Source organism: Ascaphus truei, chromosome 3 (genome assembly GCF_040206685.1).
Source record: "Ascaphus truei isolate aAscTru1 chromosome 3, aAscTru1.hap1, whole genome shotgun sequence".
NCBI lineage: Eukaryota > Metazoa > Chordata > Amphibia > Anura > Ascaphidae > Ascaphus > Ascaphus truei.
In genome coordinates, this window is record NC_134485.1 from 286,667,122 (window position 1) to 286,683,805 (window position 16,684).

At 37.0% G+C, this 16,684-nt stretch overlaps 1 protein-coding gene across 1 annotated transcript; it reads left to right on the forward strand.

Moving 5' to 3' along the window:
* Positions 1-222: 222 nt before the first annotated feature.
* ACOD1 (aconitate decarboxylase 1) lies at positions 223-12,214 on the forward strand. Its single transcript, XM_075590972.1, has 5 exons — positions 223-357; positions 4,051-4,212; positions 5,346-5,435; positions 8,664-8,869; positions 9,909-12,214. The coding sequence occupies exons 1-5, from the start codon at positions 346-348 to the stop codon at positions 10,861-10,863; spliced, it is 1,425 nt and encodes a 474-aa protein (XP_075447087.1). The 5' UTR covers positions 223-345; the 3' UTR covers positions 10,864-12,214.
* The last annotated feature ends 4,470 nt before the right edge of the window (positions 12,215-16,684 follow it).

Sequence of the window (16,684 nt, forward strand, 5' to 3'; positions counted from 1 at the left end):
TGCTAACTATTGTTGTTGGCATGCTGCTCGTGCCTGGAATTTTTTCTTTTCTTGGGACATATGTATAATTATATATTTATAATCAATGCTGGCTTTTTTTTAGTGGTGGACTTTCCATTTTGAACAGTTAAAATTGACACGTTAAGCCTAATAAAGTGGGAAGTTAGACATTGTGTAATATGGGAATCCCAGCTGTCGGAAAGGGGAAGATACAAACTGAAAAGGAGGGTCATAAGTATCACTACTGTGGCTACTGGAATATAAAGTGAGTAAGAGAGGCCTAATGCAACAAAATCAGGAACTTCCAACTCAGGCCATCCTCCCTGACTCATTCGAAGAAGCAGGATGCTTGCTAAGGTACTGCATACTTTGTGTCTATTTATTCCCTTTTCTCCGTCTCTCTTTCTTTAGTCTCTCACTATATATATATATGTATGTACTGTATATATAACAAACAAGAAAAAGGTAGTGCTAAACCACTGTATCATTGATATGCTAAGATAAACTTGATATACATAGCTTACCACGGTACCTTTATTTAATATATCTTATATGACATACTACACCCATGAGAGGTTTTGGCATCCTTCTTTTTTGTTCTTTTAGATTAGTGAAAGTAAAATAGTGACATGGGAACAAAAGTAAAAACACTACTATCTAAAAATTATAATCAGTGCTGTGCAATGTGTTGTGTAGAACAGCGGCGCTCCCCCCTGGGGGGGCGCAAGATTATTTAGGGGGGGGGGGCACTGGCGTTATGCGGCGAAACTTGGTGTGCGTGGACCGGCACACGCTGTGGGCGGGTGAAAAAGCTCTACGCAGGCGGACGGCCAAGAAGCTGTGCGCGGGCGGCTGAACAAGCTAGGTGCGGGCGGCCGAACAGGATAATGCGGCTGAACAGGATAGTGCAGGGGGCGGCTGAACAGGATAGTGCAGGGGGCGGCTGAACAGGATAGTGCAGGGGGCGGCCACATAATGATGTGTGTGCATGTGCAGGGGCTGCGGAGTTACGGGGGAGGAGCACGTCCCAGCGCTGTGATGTCAAACGCCCCATCCTTCCTGTGTCTGCCCTGCAATAGCGCTGTGTTCCTGCTCTCCTCCGCTGGCAACCTGCTTTGCTGCGATTCTCTGCAAGTGAAAGGGTAGGCTGACACTATATCAATCATACTATAAATGTACAAAAATAATAATAATAATAAAAAAAAAAGTGAAAACACAACATTGAAAACGGAACTAAATAAATAAATAATACATAATACTGTAGGTAGGAGTGTGGATGACACTGGGAGAAAGAAAAAAGGGAGAGAAAGGGTGGGGGGGAAGAGAGGGAAGGGAGGTAGCAAAGAGGTGGCTGAATGCCCCACCAAAAGGATTGCCTTTGTGCACGTACGCTCTCCCAAGCTTGGCGCTTGGGGAGACAAAATTGACTTTGAAGCGCACTCAGCAGCACTGAATGCACACAGAACACAGCCACACACAAACATTACACACATAAAAAGCCCCCAACCCATGCCCCCCTCTCTCCACCCCCCACCCCTGCTCGTGCTTGCAAAATTATGCAGGACATCCTGCGCTCATGCTTGGAGAGTTGATGTCATCGCATGTGTATGCGCGTGTATGCGCACGTGTATGTATGTATATGTATATTGCATATATATATTGCGTGAGACTTTCATCCGTTTTACTGTTGATGTCCCACTGCAAGACTTTGGTCTTTATCATCTGATTCTCCTGCTGCCTGACTGAGTAACGCTGGTATTTATCACTGGATTTCCCCAGTGCCTTGTGCACACCACACACAGCAGTGCTCTATGTCCCTGTGTTATTCACACACCACCACTGCTCATTATCTTTGAGCTCTGTATCTCAGGGGACTTTATACTGTATGAGCGCTACCAGTGCACTTTATAGATCTACCACTGCTGCTACTTATTTTACATGTGCAGCTCAATCTGGGCATCACTTTATTCAGCTGATGTACAGCACATTTAAGGGTCACAACTGTATGTATTTCTAGCTATGTGTCTAATTATCTTTCATCATCATTAAGAGGTTTATGTACATTTACTACAATATATATCCAATTTTTCTCTTGTGGTCTGTATCTACTTACCATTTATATTCATTGCTACTCTTGTTCTGGATCGGCCGATCTCAGTAAACATTACTTGGGGAGAAATATTTTTCCCCTAGTTCTGTTATGTTATATTTGTAATGATATATTGTTACCCTGCTTTGGCTCTTATCAGACCAATTGTACCTCTTTGATGTTTTTACGCTGTGTCACATAGCGATCTGACATGTGAATTGTGTGGGTCTGTCTTTTGTGTTTTTTATACTCTTTGTTAATAAAGTCCATTTCTATTTTTCATAATTCAGCATTTGAGTGCACCTTTTTGACCCTACTCTCCCTCCTTTTTAGTCATATTATTCCCTTGGGTCGGTAGCACCACCAGAGGGTTACCTTTTACCTTGACTTCTGGTTAACTGATTATTTAATCACACAAGGGTGATTTGATTGCGGCATCTATTGTGTGTTCCATATGTATATATGTATATATATCATATATATATCATATATATATATATATATATATATATATATATATATATATATATATATATAAATGGAGATTCCTTACCAGGCAGACCAGGAGTTCAAGACCACGCAGCAAGAACCGAGACAGCACTCAGATAGATATCAAATATAGATGTATTGAAAAAAGGCACATTCAACCGACGTTTCGGTCCTGAGGTGCACTCCCTTGAGAAAGGTCCTGTTTCAGGACCGAAACGTCGGTTGAATGTGCCTTTTTTCAATACATCTATATTTGATATCTATCTGAGTGCTGTCTCGGTTCTTGCTGCGTGGTCTTGGACTCCTGGTCTGCCTGGTAAGGAATCTCCATTTTTATTCAATATTATATGGGACAAGCACCGACTTTCTACCTTTATTGCGAGTGACATCTGCCTTTGTATATATATATATATATATATATATATATATATATATATATAATATATATATATACTGTATAACATTGGGAATGTGTAATAGATTTGGACCATAAATGCATAGCAAATGGAAATTGGGTTGTAATTCTTCAGTTTGCTTTATGTTAAGCTTTAGTATACATATGTGCTGATGTTAAATCTCCCGTTGACGCTGGGGCAGTGTTTAAGGGTAGTGCTGTTTAAAACAATGTCTACGTAGTTAACACACTAATTATTTAAGCATTATTCTGTGCGCTGTTTTGCATTAACGGGGGTAATACCGTGTGCTGCATCTTATGTACATTTGATATCAGTGTGTGGTATGTTATTCAATGACGATTTAACTATATACTGTAATTAACAAAAAATAAGTGGCATTTGCTCTGCTCCATATATACTACTATTCTTACTTCCTTCAAAGTGGCTATTTATGTATCAGTGTTACAAGTTTGAACCTATGGTCACTCTGGTATTAAAAAATAAACTTCATGCAGCATCACAGGTATTGTTCAAAAGGGCTTACATATTAATAAAACTTTATTTTTATGCAGTGCAAGAATAGGAACATTATAAATGGCTATAAATGTAAGATAACATATCTTTCAGAAGAGTGTAGCAGGATGATAAGCCATGTTTACTACAGTATGTCATAAGATACCTTTCAGTACTCGAACAGAACAAATGATGGTTATTCACTAGAATCGGCCATAAGATGTCTTTCAGCACCGGACAGTGTCTAGTGGCACAGCAGCACTTAGGGAATAAGGCCCTAGTACATCTTTAAGTGGAAATTCATTGTGTATGACACATTCCATGATAGAGTGTGAACTAACCTTTTTATACCATTAGATCTCTATAAAAAAGGATTCCTTCTCACTACAAGATGGGGTTTAGTCTTGTCCCAATTTGTCCATATATGCCTGACACATTAGAGAAGAGGGGCTATATAGATTAATTTTTTCATATATATATAAAAGTTCAGTATATGTATCCAATGAGAAAGCAATGTCCCCAGAATGTACACATTTTAATGTTTACTTTTATCTACTTTTTCAGAGCGTGACTGGGAGTTTTGCAGGCATGATCCATGGTTTAACTAGTACTCACCTCACAGAGGTTGTTATTCAGAGAAGTAAACGTATGATTCTGGATACATTAGGAGTTGGGCTGCTTGGTACCAGCAGTAATATCTACCATAAAGCATTACAGTACAGCAAAGTAAGACTCGTTTCTACAGGTGTTTTGCTTTTCATTTTATTATTGTATCAAAATAATCAAACACAAAAAAGTATGTAACAATGTAAAAAAAAGAACACATATACCTCTGTATGTACTGTATAGTATAACTTGTTACAAAAAGGACAATACTAGGTTTAATTACAGTTATTTTTTTTTTTTAGGTAAATAGTTTAAGCTCAGGTCCCAAGATGGAGGAAATATGTCAATGATGCTATAGGGTGTGGTCCTGTATGCAAAACCAAATTAAAAGTGTACCAACACACATTATTTTAAACTCCCCTTCCTCGTCATTTAAGGTGCCTTATGGCTCAGCAATATTTAGTTAATCTAAGTCAGTCTTCTGTAGAGATTGTATACAGCTGAATGGACAAAAAAAGAATTGTTAAATGCACAATCAAAATATTGCTTAGCATTCCTCAGGTATTAGCTGGCTAAGCAATACTTACCATACTTGGTGACTTTGGAGTTGTATGACTTGAATTTACAGTTTAATTTCCTCGTGTCAGTGCACCTTTTTTTGTTGTTGCAATAGTTGTACTTTGAAATACAGAAAAACTTCAAGAACCTATATGTATTTATTCTAATTTGCAAGCATAATAACTTAGTGGAGTCACATTTCTTAGTACCCACTGCATGCCAGTCACCGTATTTCATGGAGGAAACATGGTGAGAGATCATTTAAAAGGATGAAACACTGCTTGTAAAATGAAAACCTTAAATAGTAGACCTATTAATGAACACCGTGCTATAGTTTTATTCACAAGTGAGTTTTTAGATAATGCTACATATTGACAGGTTACTGTTTAGATACTGTGCATTTGACATTCTTATGTTCTTTTAAAGCTGACGTTTTGCTGTTGACATTGTAGTGCAATGCATTGAAATATGTCAGAAAAAGAATCTGCAATTCACTTCCTACCCATTGCAGTAGCCATTCATTGTCACGTGTACTGTAATTTACTTATGTCATGTCACATTTGTACATTGATAAGTGCTAAACATTATACAATCACGCTGTATTCTACAGCGCCAGAGGTTGCGAGTATGAAAATAGCATTGTTCTTTTTGTCCTGTCCCTGCTTTAAATGAATACATATTTAATTACCTTTCAGATTTACAGCACAGACGTGTCCAGCACCGTTTGGGGCCAGTCAGACCTTCGGCTTCCGCCTATCTATGCTGCTTTTGTCAATGGAGTTGCTGTAAGAAACTTTTAGTATTGTAACGCTACACAATTATTTATGTGTGATCAATGTTAAAATAGCCATTGACCGTTTTACTCAAGCTAAAGTACAGTGATAATACATCATTAAATGTCAACTCTGTGCTCAGTTTGTATAAAGATCGAGCGGAGATCTAAGATCATTTTTATGCTAGCAGGTTAGTAATGGTCGATATTAGTACTGCATTCTGATGTTTATTACAATTGTAGCCACAAAGCTGCCAGCAAATGATCGAAAGACAATTTGATGCAGGTTCTGGGTAAGTTATTGAATATGAAGGATCCATGAAAAATAAAAGATGCCCGTGAGTCAGGAAAAATAAATACTTCCCAGCTAAAAAGCAATTCCTGCCTACCAGTAACATATCCTGTCTGCAAAACAGGAGCAAAAACACTGCACCTTATTCATCAAAGAAAAAAGGACCATTGTATCTAATGGGAATGTTTTCTTAGATACATCTAATGCAGATTTTATTGTGCCAGTTTCGTATCTTGGAGATAAATACACAATCCCTATTGTAATAGTAAGGGATAAGTAGATATTTATACACAAAGAGAAAAGAAACCTAGTAGGTGGGCACTCAATCACAGCAGAAGTGTTGTGGTAATATTAAAAATATTCTTTATTTCCATCAATGAATATAAAATAAATGGGTTTAAAATTACATCAAACAGCATGGACTGTGACTGTAATCAGAATTACATTGCTGTAACAGCTATGTTGATTATGCATATGGGAGATATATGACAAATAATCCAAATCTCATACTGTAAATTAACAGCCTAATGTGATAGAGTAAGGGGCCAGTAATTAAACTGCTGTATAGAAAATGCCTCAGCAGCCAGTAGTATCAATGGTTGTAACTTAGGTAAATGTAGCTCAATGACTAAGAGCTACAATAGAGGAATGGAACTGCTACAATTGTATATTGAATGCAGATATATTATGATCAATGCTGATGTAGGGGACAGTGCATACAAGAGATAGTGTTCTGCCCTGATTAGGTTAGTCACCCTGTTGGTTCTGGATGTGCCCGATTAACACTTTACCCGCATGTGTGGGGAAGTATGGCCCCATCTACCCTCTTTTATGTGTAGCCCCATAAGTAGATATTTACAGGGTTTTGTACGCAAAATGGCTTAATCCGTTTGAGTGCCATAGGGGCCGTAACCCCTGCAGCCATTTGGGATCATATGATCGATACTTAGCCATCACATGATCGCGCTGTCACGTCGGTGACATAAATGGAAGAGTACGGTCCTTCTTCTCTCTTCACATTGCGTTTAATGCTTTGTTAGAAAACAAGCAAAAGAGCATGACGTAGCATCAGCACTAAGTCACGGGGCCCTGGTGTGCCAGCACCTATGACTTAGTAGCTACGTTTTAGGGTATCCTAAGGCTTAATCCTTTACCTTTGACCAAAGCCATCACATGGTCATAGTATTACTAGCAAGAGGTTAAGGGTACCATAACGTTAACCATTGTAATTAAAGCCCACTCTGTCTTTTTGGTGAATTGACATGGGGTAGTATGTAAGGGGAAATGTTCCTTTTCACTAGGATCTAATTTTTAATGCAAGTAAAGGTATTGCCATTAAATTAACTCTTCCACAGGCATTTTGAACATGAGTCGTTTAGGCCTATGGGATCTGGAAATGTTTTTTTGGGGTGATAAGGTAGAGCATAAAGGCTGCACATATTAGAATGCATTGAACACACAGAGCCTGAAGCTTTGTTGATAAGTTGATACATCTGATGGGGGGTTTCTCCCAGTTTTCCTTCAGGCTCTATCAACTAAGAAGTATATAGTTGCTGTTTTCTGGCCCAGCTTTGCAGCAGGGAATCTTTGAGCCTTCCGAGTGTGTCACACTTTAGCTTCCTTCCCTTTTATATTACCTACAATAGGGCTAGATTCACTAAAGGACGATATTGCTACATTATAATATTCACTAAGAATTATTATGCATAATTGGATTGGATATTGATTCTCATTATCATACATGAAAACATTGCTTTAATAACAACTGTGATACAAACAGGCAGTCACTCATTGTAATGTGCGTTAATCAGCACTAGCGATGTAATTGTTGGAAATGTTGAACATACTGTATATCACACTTTTCTACCACAGGATTGTGTAATAGGATTTCTTACACAACCCTATGGCGACACAAATTATTTAACCCTTTGATGCATGAGGCTACCCATGCATTGAAAAGGAATTACAACATAAACACCCTACAAATAAAACTCAAAATGCATAATGTCCAAACGTGCAAATATTAAGCCTTTAGTCACCCAAGTGGCCAGTTCGTCAGTTGGGTTGGCCATGACTAGCTGGCCACCTGGGCTTCTAAAGGGTTAATATAGTAATAAGTGTGACATTGTTAGTACTATGTATATGTATCCCCTATTCTAGGTTGGCTACTCTTATCTTGCTTATGTGTATAGTGGCCATTATATACATAGGTAAGATTGGCTTAACATCAGCCTGGGGTAGGTGCTAAAAAGTGCTATTATTATAAAAAAAATAATCAGTGATCGGTGAATAATTAAATATCCACTAATCCCTTATTTGCATACACTGCTTTTAAAAAATAAAGCTGACATATAGTCATGATGTAAAGCCCCTTACCATTGCTTTAACACTTGCGATATGGATTTAGTGAATAAGATAAATAAAATTGACGTTAAAGGCCAATAATGCCAATATTATTATTTATAGACCTTTAGCGAATTCCCCCTCTGGCCCCAGATTCATTAAGCTCTGTTGACTCGAATTAAGCTCATTAAGTTAAGCTTATTGACTTGAATGCGAGGTAATGCTTGTTCAGACGTGTTTAACCCATAACAGAGCTTGATGTATCGCTCTATAGAGTCTTATTGATGTACAAAAACAACTTCTGCTCAAAGTGGTTGTTTTTTCTTCTTAGCCTAATAAACATAATTGAGTATTGCATTTTGCATGAATTAGTTGTTAAAAGGCTACAAGATAGTCCTATTAAATAAGGAAATTGATCAGAACCCTCCACAATATAAATGACAGAACATTTCGTTTAAACATACTAATGATTCAGCAGTTAATTAATACATTCCTTACATTTCATACAGAAGCAAGCAGGTGATTAAAAAAAAGCATTAGGAATGTGTCTCTTTTGAAGATCGATGCATAACCTCTAATGACAATGTGTATTTTTTTTAAAAATAGGTTCACGCAATGGATTTTGATGACACCTGGCATCCTGCTACACATCCCTCTGGGGCTGTTCTGCCCTCGTTGATTGCCATATCAGAAGCTTTGACTCCAAATCACAAACCATCTGGACTTGATCTTATTTTGGCTTTTAGTGTTGGCATTGAGGTGCAGGGCAGACTCATGCGCTTTTCTACTGAAGCCAGCGACATTCCGAAAAGGTATGGAATAAATAATGTACACATTATCCACTAACTAAATAAATATTACCTGCGCTAGAATTACAGTTTGCTATCACAATTACTTAATGTTTGTGGAAGTTTATTTTTTTTCCAAAATGGTTGGTATTGCATTTCAATGTTAAAAAGAGATACAGACTTCAGAAGTCAAAGCACCCAATTGTCCACACAGACACTTGCTAACATCCTATGCACTTAATAGAGAAAAGCAAATGCATGCTTTTTTTTTCACATGAAAATCTCGGTTTTGTGTTATTCATTGAATCACCCATGTGCTCTTTGTGTATCCTGTGATGTCAGTATTAAGATAATCATCTGAAGTGAGGTAGTGCTAAAACAACTTTTGGCATTGCAGGATGTATCCAAATTTCCCAGCGGCAAAAGTAGAGTGCAAAACAATATCAGATTGACCAGAGAGAAAAAATGCCATCTCTTGCATGCATATTATTTTTGTTTTAATAAATGTGCCTCTGGATTTGCCTGTTTTGCAGCCAATAGACATTGATACATAACCATCAATTTGGTTTTATAATCAGTTGTGTCAGACATGCAGTCCATTGCGTCTGAGAAAATATTAAAACACAATCTGAAAATAAATGTTATCATTTAGAAACCTACATTGATGTCTACATATATACATCATGCTTGAAAAAAAAAGAATGAAGAATCTGTATCTTCATGATTTTCTAAAAATGTAAATGTTTCCATAACATAATATTTACTGGTTCCAGTAAAATGCACCATCAATTTCACACTGGCGATTTTGTTTAATTATTGGGTGATATGTATGTATCAAGGTAAATCAGCCAACAATGCAAAGCATTGCATATGTATTTAATACATTTCTAGGTGGTTTAATTGATTTGCTTTCAAATTCGGTTGCTTTAGTAATATAAATGTAATAGATCGGTAAAATGGTAATATATCACAAAAAAATTCTCTATACTATGAGGACTCACTTGAACATTGATCCTTTCTCATTTCAGTGTGTGTTAACCTTCTGCAATTTGGTACTTTTCAGGTTTCACCCTCCTGCTGTGGTTGGTACTATGGGGAGTGCTGCAGCATCTTCTAAACTTCTGAGTCTGAACCAGGCTCAATGCAGAGAGGCTTTAGCTATTGCAGCTTCATATTCTGGAGCTCCTATGGCTAATGCAGCCACACAAACTAAGCCCCTGCACGTAGGCAATGCAGCCAGACATGGCCTTGAGGCTGCTTGTTTAGCATTCTTGGGCCTTGAAGGAAACAAAGAGATTCTGGATTTGGAGTCTGGATTTGGTGCTTTCTATAATGACTATGTTCCACAGTGTCTACCATCACTACAGTCATATACCTGGCTGCTGGAGAAACAAGATGTGGCCTTCAAGCGTTTCCCTGCCCACCTTGGAATGCACTGGGTTGCAGATGCAGCATGTGCAGTTCGGAAGCACATTGCAGGGGACAATGAATTTCTCCCTGTGGACAGTATCCAGAAAATTGTACTCAAAATCCCAGATGCCAAATATGTGAATCGCCCTTTCCCTACTTCAGAACATGAAGCTCGCCATTCCTTCCAGTTCAATGCATGTACAGCTCTACTAGATGGAGCTGTGTCTGTCCAGTCATTCAGTGATCACAACATTTGCAGGCCAAACCTGAAGGAACTGCTGGGTAAAATACAGGTATTGCACCCACCTGACAACAAACCTAATTTTGAGAAGCTTTACTGTGAGGTGGGCATAACATTGCAAAATGGAGACACTTTTACAGAGCGATGTGACACATTCTATGGTCACTGGAGGAAACCCTTGAGCAAAGAAGACCTTGTCAAGAAATTTAAGTCTAATGCTTCCACGGTTCTCTCAAGAGATGCAGTGGAAGGTATTGTGGAAACAGTGGATAAGTTGGAAGATGTAGATGACTTTTCTGTGTTAAGTGCATTTCTCCAACTAAGAGATCAAAGTGCTGACAAATGCAAAGCAACAATTTCACAATAAAATGACATGTGAAATGTATTCACCTAAATATAAATTGCTCAATTAGCACTGATATACGGTTTCTAATCTGAATTCTGCATTAACCTGTTCACTAGTGAAGTGATGATATCTTAACACGAACAACCTAAGCTTCTTAAGAAACATATTAGGGTTTTTGTTTAGCAATAAATGATGATTGGGGAAGTTTGCTGATGCATGTTTTACCATTAATGTTGAAAGGTATTTCACCCTTTTTACTGTGCCTGGCATTTTCGGGTGGCGTCTTGAGAACTGGTTATATGAAGCAAAAGGTGGAGTTAGAGAAGAGTTAAATATAAGTACATACTATAATGGAGTGTATTAAATTCTGCATCCTTTAGTTCTCTTTACTCTGAGGCAATATCTGCCATCTTTCCGATGTAAGAGATGTGATGAAAGGACAGTTTGATGTGTAGTCAGACACACTGTCAGAGCTTGGTGTGTTTCCTTAATGGTGTCTTTGACTCAATATCCTGGGAGTTGGCTGTAGACCGGCTATCCCAGACAAAGCAGGTCTAGCTTCTGTTATCACAGCACAAGGAGCCGGGCAAAACAGTACCACTAATTTTGTCACATGATGCATAAACAACAGGGGAGATACTTTACTACTGGAAATGACTGCAAATTTGCCACTGTTATCCTTTGGTGTGGACAGCTATACAGTACAACATACAAAATGATACAGACATATAATTTTGTATAAATGCATGGAATATAGAATGCATACATTACATTTTGTCTTGGAGAGCTGTAATGTGCAATAGTAACCAGCGGGTGTGATTATATGCATGTACTGTATATACGCATATACTGTAGCCTTTTTTTTATCTACAGTACGTGATTAAAGTAAATTATAGTACTTAATTACCTTATTGTTACTTTGACAAACCACTCAATAAAGCAAACTGCTTTACAATTTATTACTACACCTTTCTTGGATTGCCAATGCAATGATTCCTTTACTTGATATTTTATCTGCACCGTTATTGTGATGTGATTGTTACATGCTTATCTTATGGAATATAAAGAATGTGCAATACTCTCACAAATCTGACTATTTTTACATCTATAAAAACGTGACTACTTCTGTTTTTTTCAATACTGGAATAAAAATGTAGAATGTATGTTTTGTATTTGCCCGCTTGTTTTTCTTCAATGCACAACACAGTTCTTGCTAAATATCTCTTTGAACAGGCTCATGCTTGTGTAAATGATTGTAATGTTGGTTGGTTACAAATTATCCATACACAATAAAAAAATAAAAATATATATCCATGGCTACTATGTCTACTAAAAAATGTGCACTAAACTAATTTAAGCAATACATTGCGTATATTATTTAAACTTATCGTGTATGCAATTTTTAATTACATTTTATAATGGTATACGGAGTGTAAACATCATGCACAGCATTTCGAATTTAATTAAAAGATTAACCCAATGGGTTCATCCAAAGTTGTCCTTTTTACTATGATGCAGGGGTGGGCTGGTGTGTGTGTGTTTGTGTGTGTGTGTGTACATATACATTTACAAGGGCAAAAACGCTTCTGATGGCACACTAAGTGTTTTGTTACTGAGCATTGTGAGTTTGCATTTTTAACCCTTTGTTTGTGTAATGAATAAATCACCTTTATTGCGCCATCAGAAACGTATTGCACTTTTATCTTCTAGACAAATCTCCAAGTGACCGCAAGAACACTATCTGAGCAGCAGCACTTCATTGGTCCCCATCCTGCTTCCTAATCCACTAACCACCGTTACTTTGTTGGACTAGTGACTTACTTGAACATCAGCGGTACTAACAAGAACCCCATTAATTTCAGCTCTGTGGAATCCCTGCTTCCGGAGGTAAGTCCCTCCATAGAGGGCGCCGTTAGCCACTCCAGGGTTCATTCTATGTCTGCTTTTCAAAGCTCCCGGGCCCTGCAGGCCAATAGGAAACCGTGATGTTATCAGGTTCAGCTTCCTATTGGTCCATGTGATGATGAAGCTGAATAATGCAGAAATACTGACAATCCCTTTGTAAGTAAGTGTCCCCTTGCTTCAATCCTATATTCAAAAATGCACAAAAGAAACACACACAGAAATGGCTTGGATTGCTCTGTCAACACAAAAATGTACTGATATTATAAACATTTTTATTTTTCAATCATATAGCCTATTGACAAGCATATTTCTGTTGTCCTATCAACTGTAACAAGTATACATTAGACCAGTCAGATACCTGTTTTCCATATATTCGTCAATAGGAGACTTTGAAAAAAAATGCTACAAGTATATTCTTATAGTACAGAACTGATTTTTTCTCTTTAAACCCTCGTAGGATATTGCATGGTCTGCATCTTTAACTTCTGTATCCAGCCATAACTACTTTTTGTGATATACTGTAAAACAAGGGCAATATGTAAGATTGCAAAATGCTATCTAGAAGAGAAAATTGGGAAATATTCCTGTTACATTTTAACAATTGTGCCACAGTTGTGCTTCCTCTTATTTTGTCTTTTACAAAATAAACGGTTTCTTAAGAGTAATTTTTTGTAAGTACATATTTGTGCAATAATTTGGCACCCTCATTACCTTTGTGCAGCTGCCCATCATGAAATGTGTGCCATACACCTAAAAACTACTAAGTAAAGTCAACGCTTTTCATTAAACCCACTGAGATTTTGGGGCATGTAAGTGTTTTGAGCTCAGCAAAGTCACGTGATTCAGTTCCTCCAAGTTCTGAATTCCTGGAAAGAGGAGGAGGAGGAGGAGTAGGATTACATGATAGACCACTGAGAGCACATTGGTCTTCACTGTGTTTGCTGTTCTCTGATTGACCCAGTGCTGCTGACGTCCGCCAATTGCTTTCTTCCCTACTATCCCACCCCATTTCCTTGTGACCATATGTCAGTGATGGACATATTAGAGAACCGTAGGCTCATGTGAGGACTAAAGGATCCACACATGGACATCCAAGGAAAGCAGCGAGCCTTGCAGCTGAAACATATGAAGCAAACAAAGAGTGAATAAGGCGCTCTTAGCGTGAAGTAGTGAAATCAAATCAGTGCTTGAAGTGCTTAAATACAAACAACATGCTTTGTAAGTATAATTAAATATAGGTGAATAAAAACAGTGAAAATAAATACAGCTTCAAAACCCTTTTGAGGGTGGTCAGATGCCTTCCTCTATAGAATGCTTGGTAGTGGCGTTTGGGGAGCGCAGTTTATCACCAATTATTAAATACAAACATAAAAAACACAAATAGTGCAGATTGTATAGATAGTTGGGATATAGTTAACTATAGGTGGTCCTGTAGGATGTACACTCACATTCTTTCATATGAAATAAAGCAGTTCCTAAACTCTGTTTGGTGCCTGTGTATATGTGGTGTCAGCTTCTATGGCGGGGATCTTGTCTGATGTTCATCAATTGTTCAGTGTTTTTCAAAAAAGATGGAAAATATCCATAGTACGATCTGTATAATTCACAAATTTATGACATAAAATATAAGAATCACACTTGCATACAAGCGTGAAACAACGATCATGTAGAACTAAAGTTGTAATCAGTGTCTCTGATTACTGCTGCCCGATGCTGTTCCTCGAGGTGCTTGCTTAGCGTTCTGGAGCCTCTCCGGTTGGTGAAGCTTCCGGTTTCCCGGCACGTCACTTCCGGCTATTGGAACACAGGTTTTTGGAACGCAGAGGCACTGGACATCCGCACGGTACAGCAGGGAAAGTAAACGCTGGCGACTCTACGAGTTTCGCACGTACTCGCCTTCGTCAGGAGTAATACTTTCTGCATCTGGTGTCCCTTTATAAATAGCTCCTTCTTTATTCCTATTGGTCACTGTGTTCTTTCGCGCTGTGTAATTATAAAACATATATATATATATATATATATATATATATATATATATATATATATATATATATATATATATATATATATATATATATATATATATATATATATATATATATATATATATATATATATATATATATATATATATATATATATATATATATCATAAGATTACCATATAATACGTTTGATGTATCAATGAATAAACATGAATAAATAATATTGAAAGGTAGGGAACGTTATTTGGGGAATAACAATAAAAAATATATTAAAAATTACTAAAATATTAGATTGAGGAGAATACTCAATATCATTTTACTAAAAAGGTTATAAAAAAGTGATGTTCTTGGAATTTGGATTTGAATATATATAATCCTGGAACCAGAAAGACTGTGAGACTGGAAACCAAGGATGTTGAGGTATCATTACCTGAGACGTATTAATAATCATTTTAAAAGTTAAATTTAAAATCCATAAAATATGGTGGAAGATAATATTAAAACTGTTATAAACAAAGTATATAAAAAAGGTATTAGAAGTTTGATAGATCAAATGGTAATATATATATAATAGAATCATATTTTACATGAATCATAATTTAATCAGATTGGAAAAACATTCTCAAGCTCCTTAAAAACACATACATTAATAAAAGTCATTTACTAAAAGCTCATTGATATTATATAGATCCATGAATAGAACATATAAATGAAGGGAGAGAAAGAGATGACAAATTGTGGATAAATACATAGTAAACATCTTTGATGAATCTAGAGGAACTGCTTTATTTCATATGAAAACATGTGAGAGTACATCCTACAGGACAATCAATAGTTAATTATATCCCCACTATCTCTACAATCTGCACCATGTGTGTTTTTTATGTTTGTATTTCATAATTGGTGATAAACTGCGCTCCCCAAACTCCACTACCAAGCTGAGACATATGCAACATTTGTTTGTTGTAGTCAGACTATTCTGTCTATTGTGTAATGATTAACAATGTATAATTTAAAAATAAATAAATATAGGGAGTGTTTAAAGCGCCATAAAAAGGTTCACAAAAAAGTTAGCGAGTGTGGAGAAAAGGGAGGAAAATGGACCAAAACAAATGGGAAGTGGATAAGGTCACAGAAATAGTCATGTGCAAGAGACAAAAGTGAAATAGCAGCTTCATGAAAGCTACGCAATTAATATCAGCGCAAACAAAAGCAACAATTCACACAGCCTTTTTAAGATGACCTGCACCCCGCCATTCAAGAAATGCTCAGTACAGTTAGCACTGCCAATAAAAGTCTGTCCTCTCAGTGTGTCTTCAATGTCTCTCAGTATTCCGGGTTCACATAGCACAATCAATTTGTGAAAGAATAGAGAATGTTTGCAGTACAAATGAAAAAGCTAGTTTGCAATATCAGTGGTTGCAAAGCAATAAATACAAAATGGAGCTACTTTTCTACAGCCTCGGAAGTAGAGGGAAAAAAAAGATGAATAGATAAACTAAGAACGAAAATAAACAGCTGAGCACCATTGAGAAAAAAATATTAAATTAAATTCTATGTCTTCCTTCCTTCACACGGTACTGTAAGCACTGGCGCTGTAATACACAGGAGCGATGCCTGGATAACTAAAAAGGAGGTAAAATAGCAGGGAGAAAACCTTAAGCATCCTTTGGCTTCCTCTGTAAATGAGCTTTTAAATGACAAAGTCTAGCAATGGATACCTCGGGAGATAAAAACAAACAACAAAAGTTTTGGTTTGGCTATTGGTTCAAGATTGGAAGTCTGAGCATAAGTTTTTATTATTTACACTTTCACAACTGGCTAAATAGCAACCGCCAAGTATAAAGTCATCAGATGAAACAACAATGCTGTTCCTATTTATCAAAGGTGAATTATAAGTAGAAAATTATAAAAGTATTTTTTATTGCCAAAGAAAAATGATAGTGATGTGT

What these genes read in the sequence shown, in the direction of transcription:
- ACOD1 (XM_075590972.1), top strand. An exon ending in AAGCATTACAGTACAGCAAA is followed by an intron (nt 4,213 to 5,345) that starts GTAAGACTCGTT and finishes ATTACCTTTCAG; the next exon opens with ATTTACAGCACAGACGTGTC. An exon ending in CTTTTGTCAATGGAGTTGCT is followed by an intron (nt 5,436 to 8,663) that starts GTAAGAAACTTT and finishes TTTTAAAAATAG; the next exon opens with GTTCACGCAATGGATTTTGA.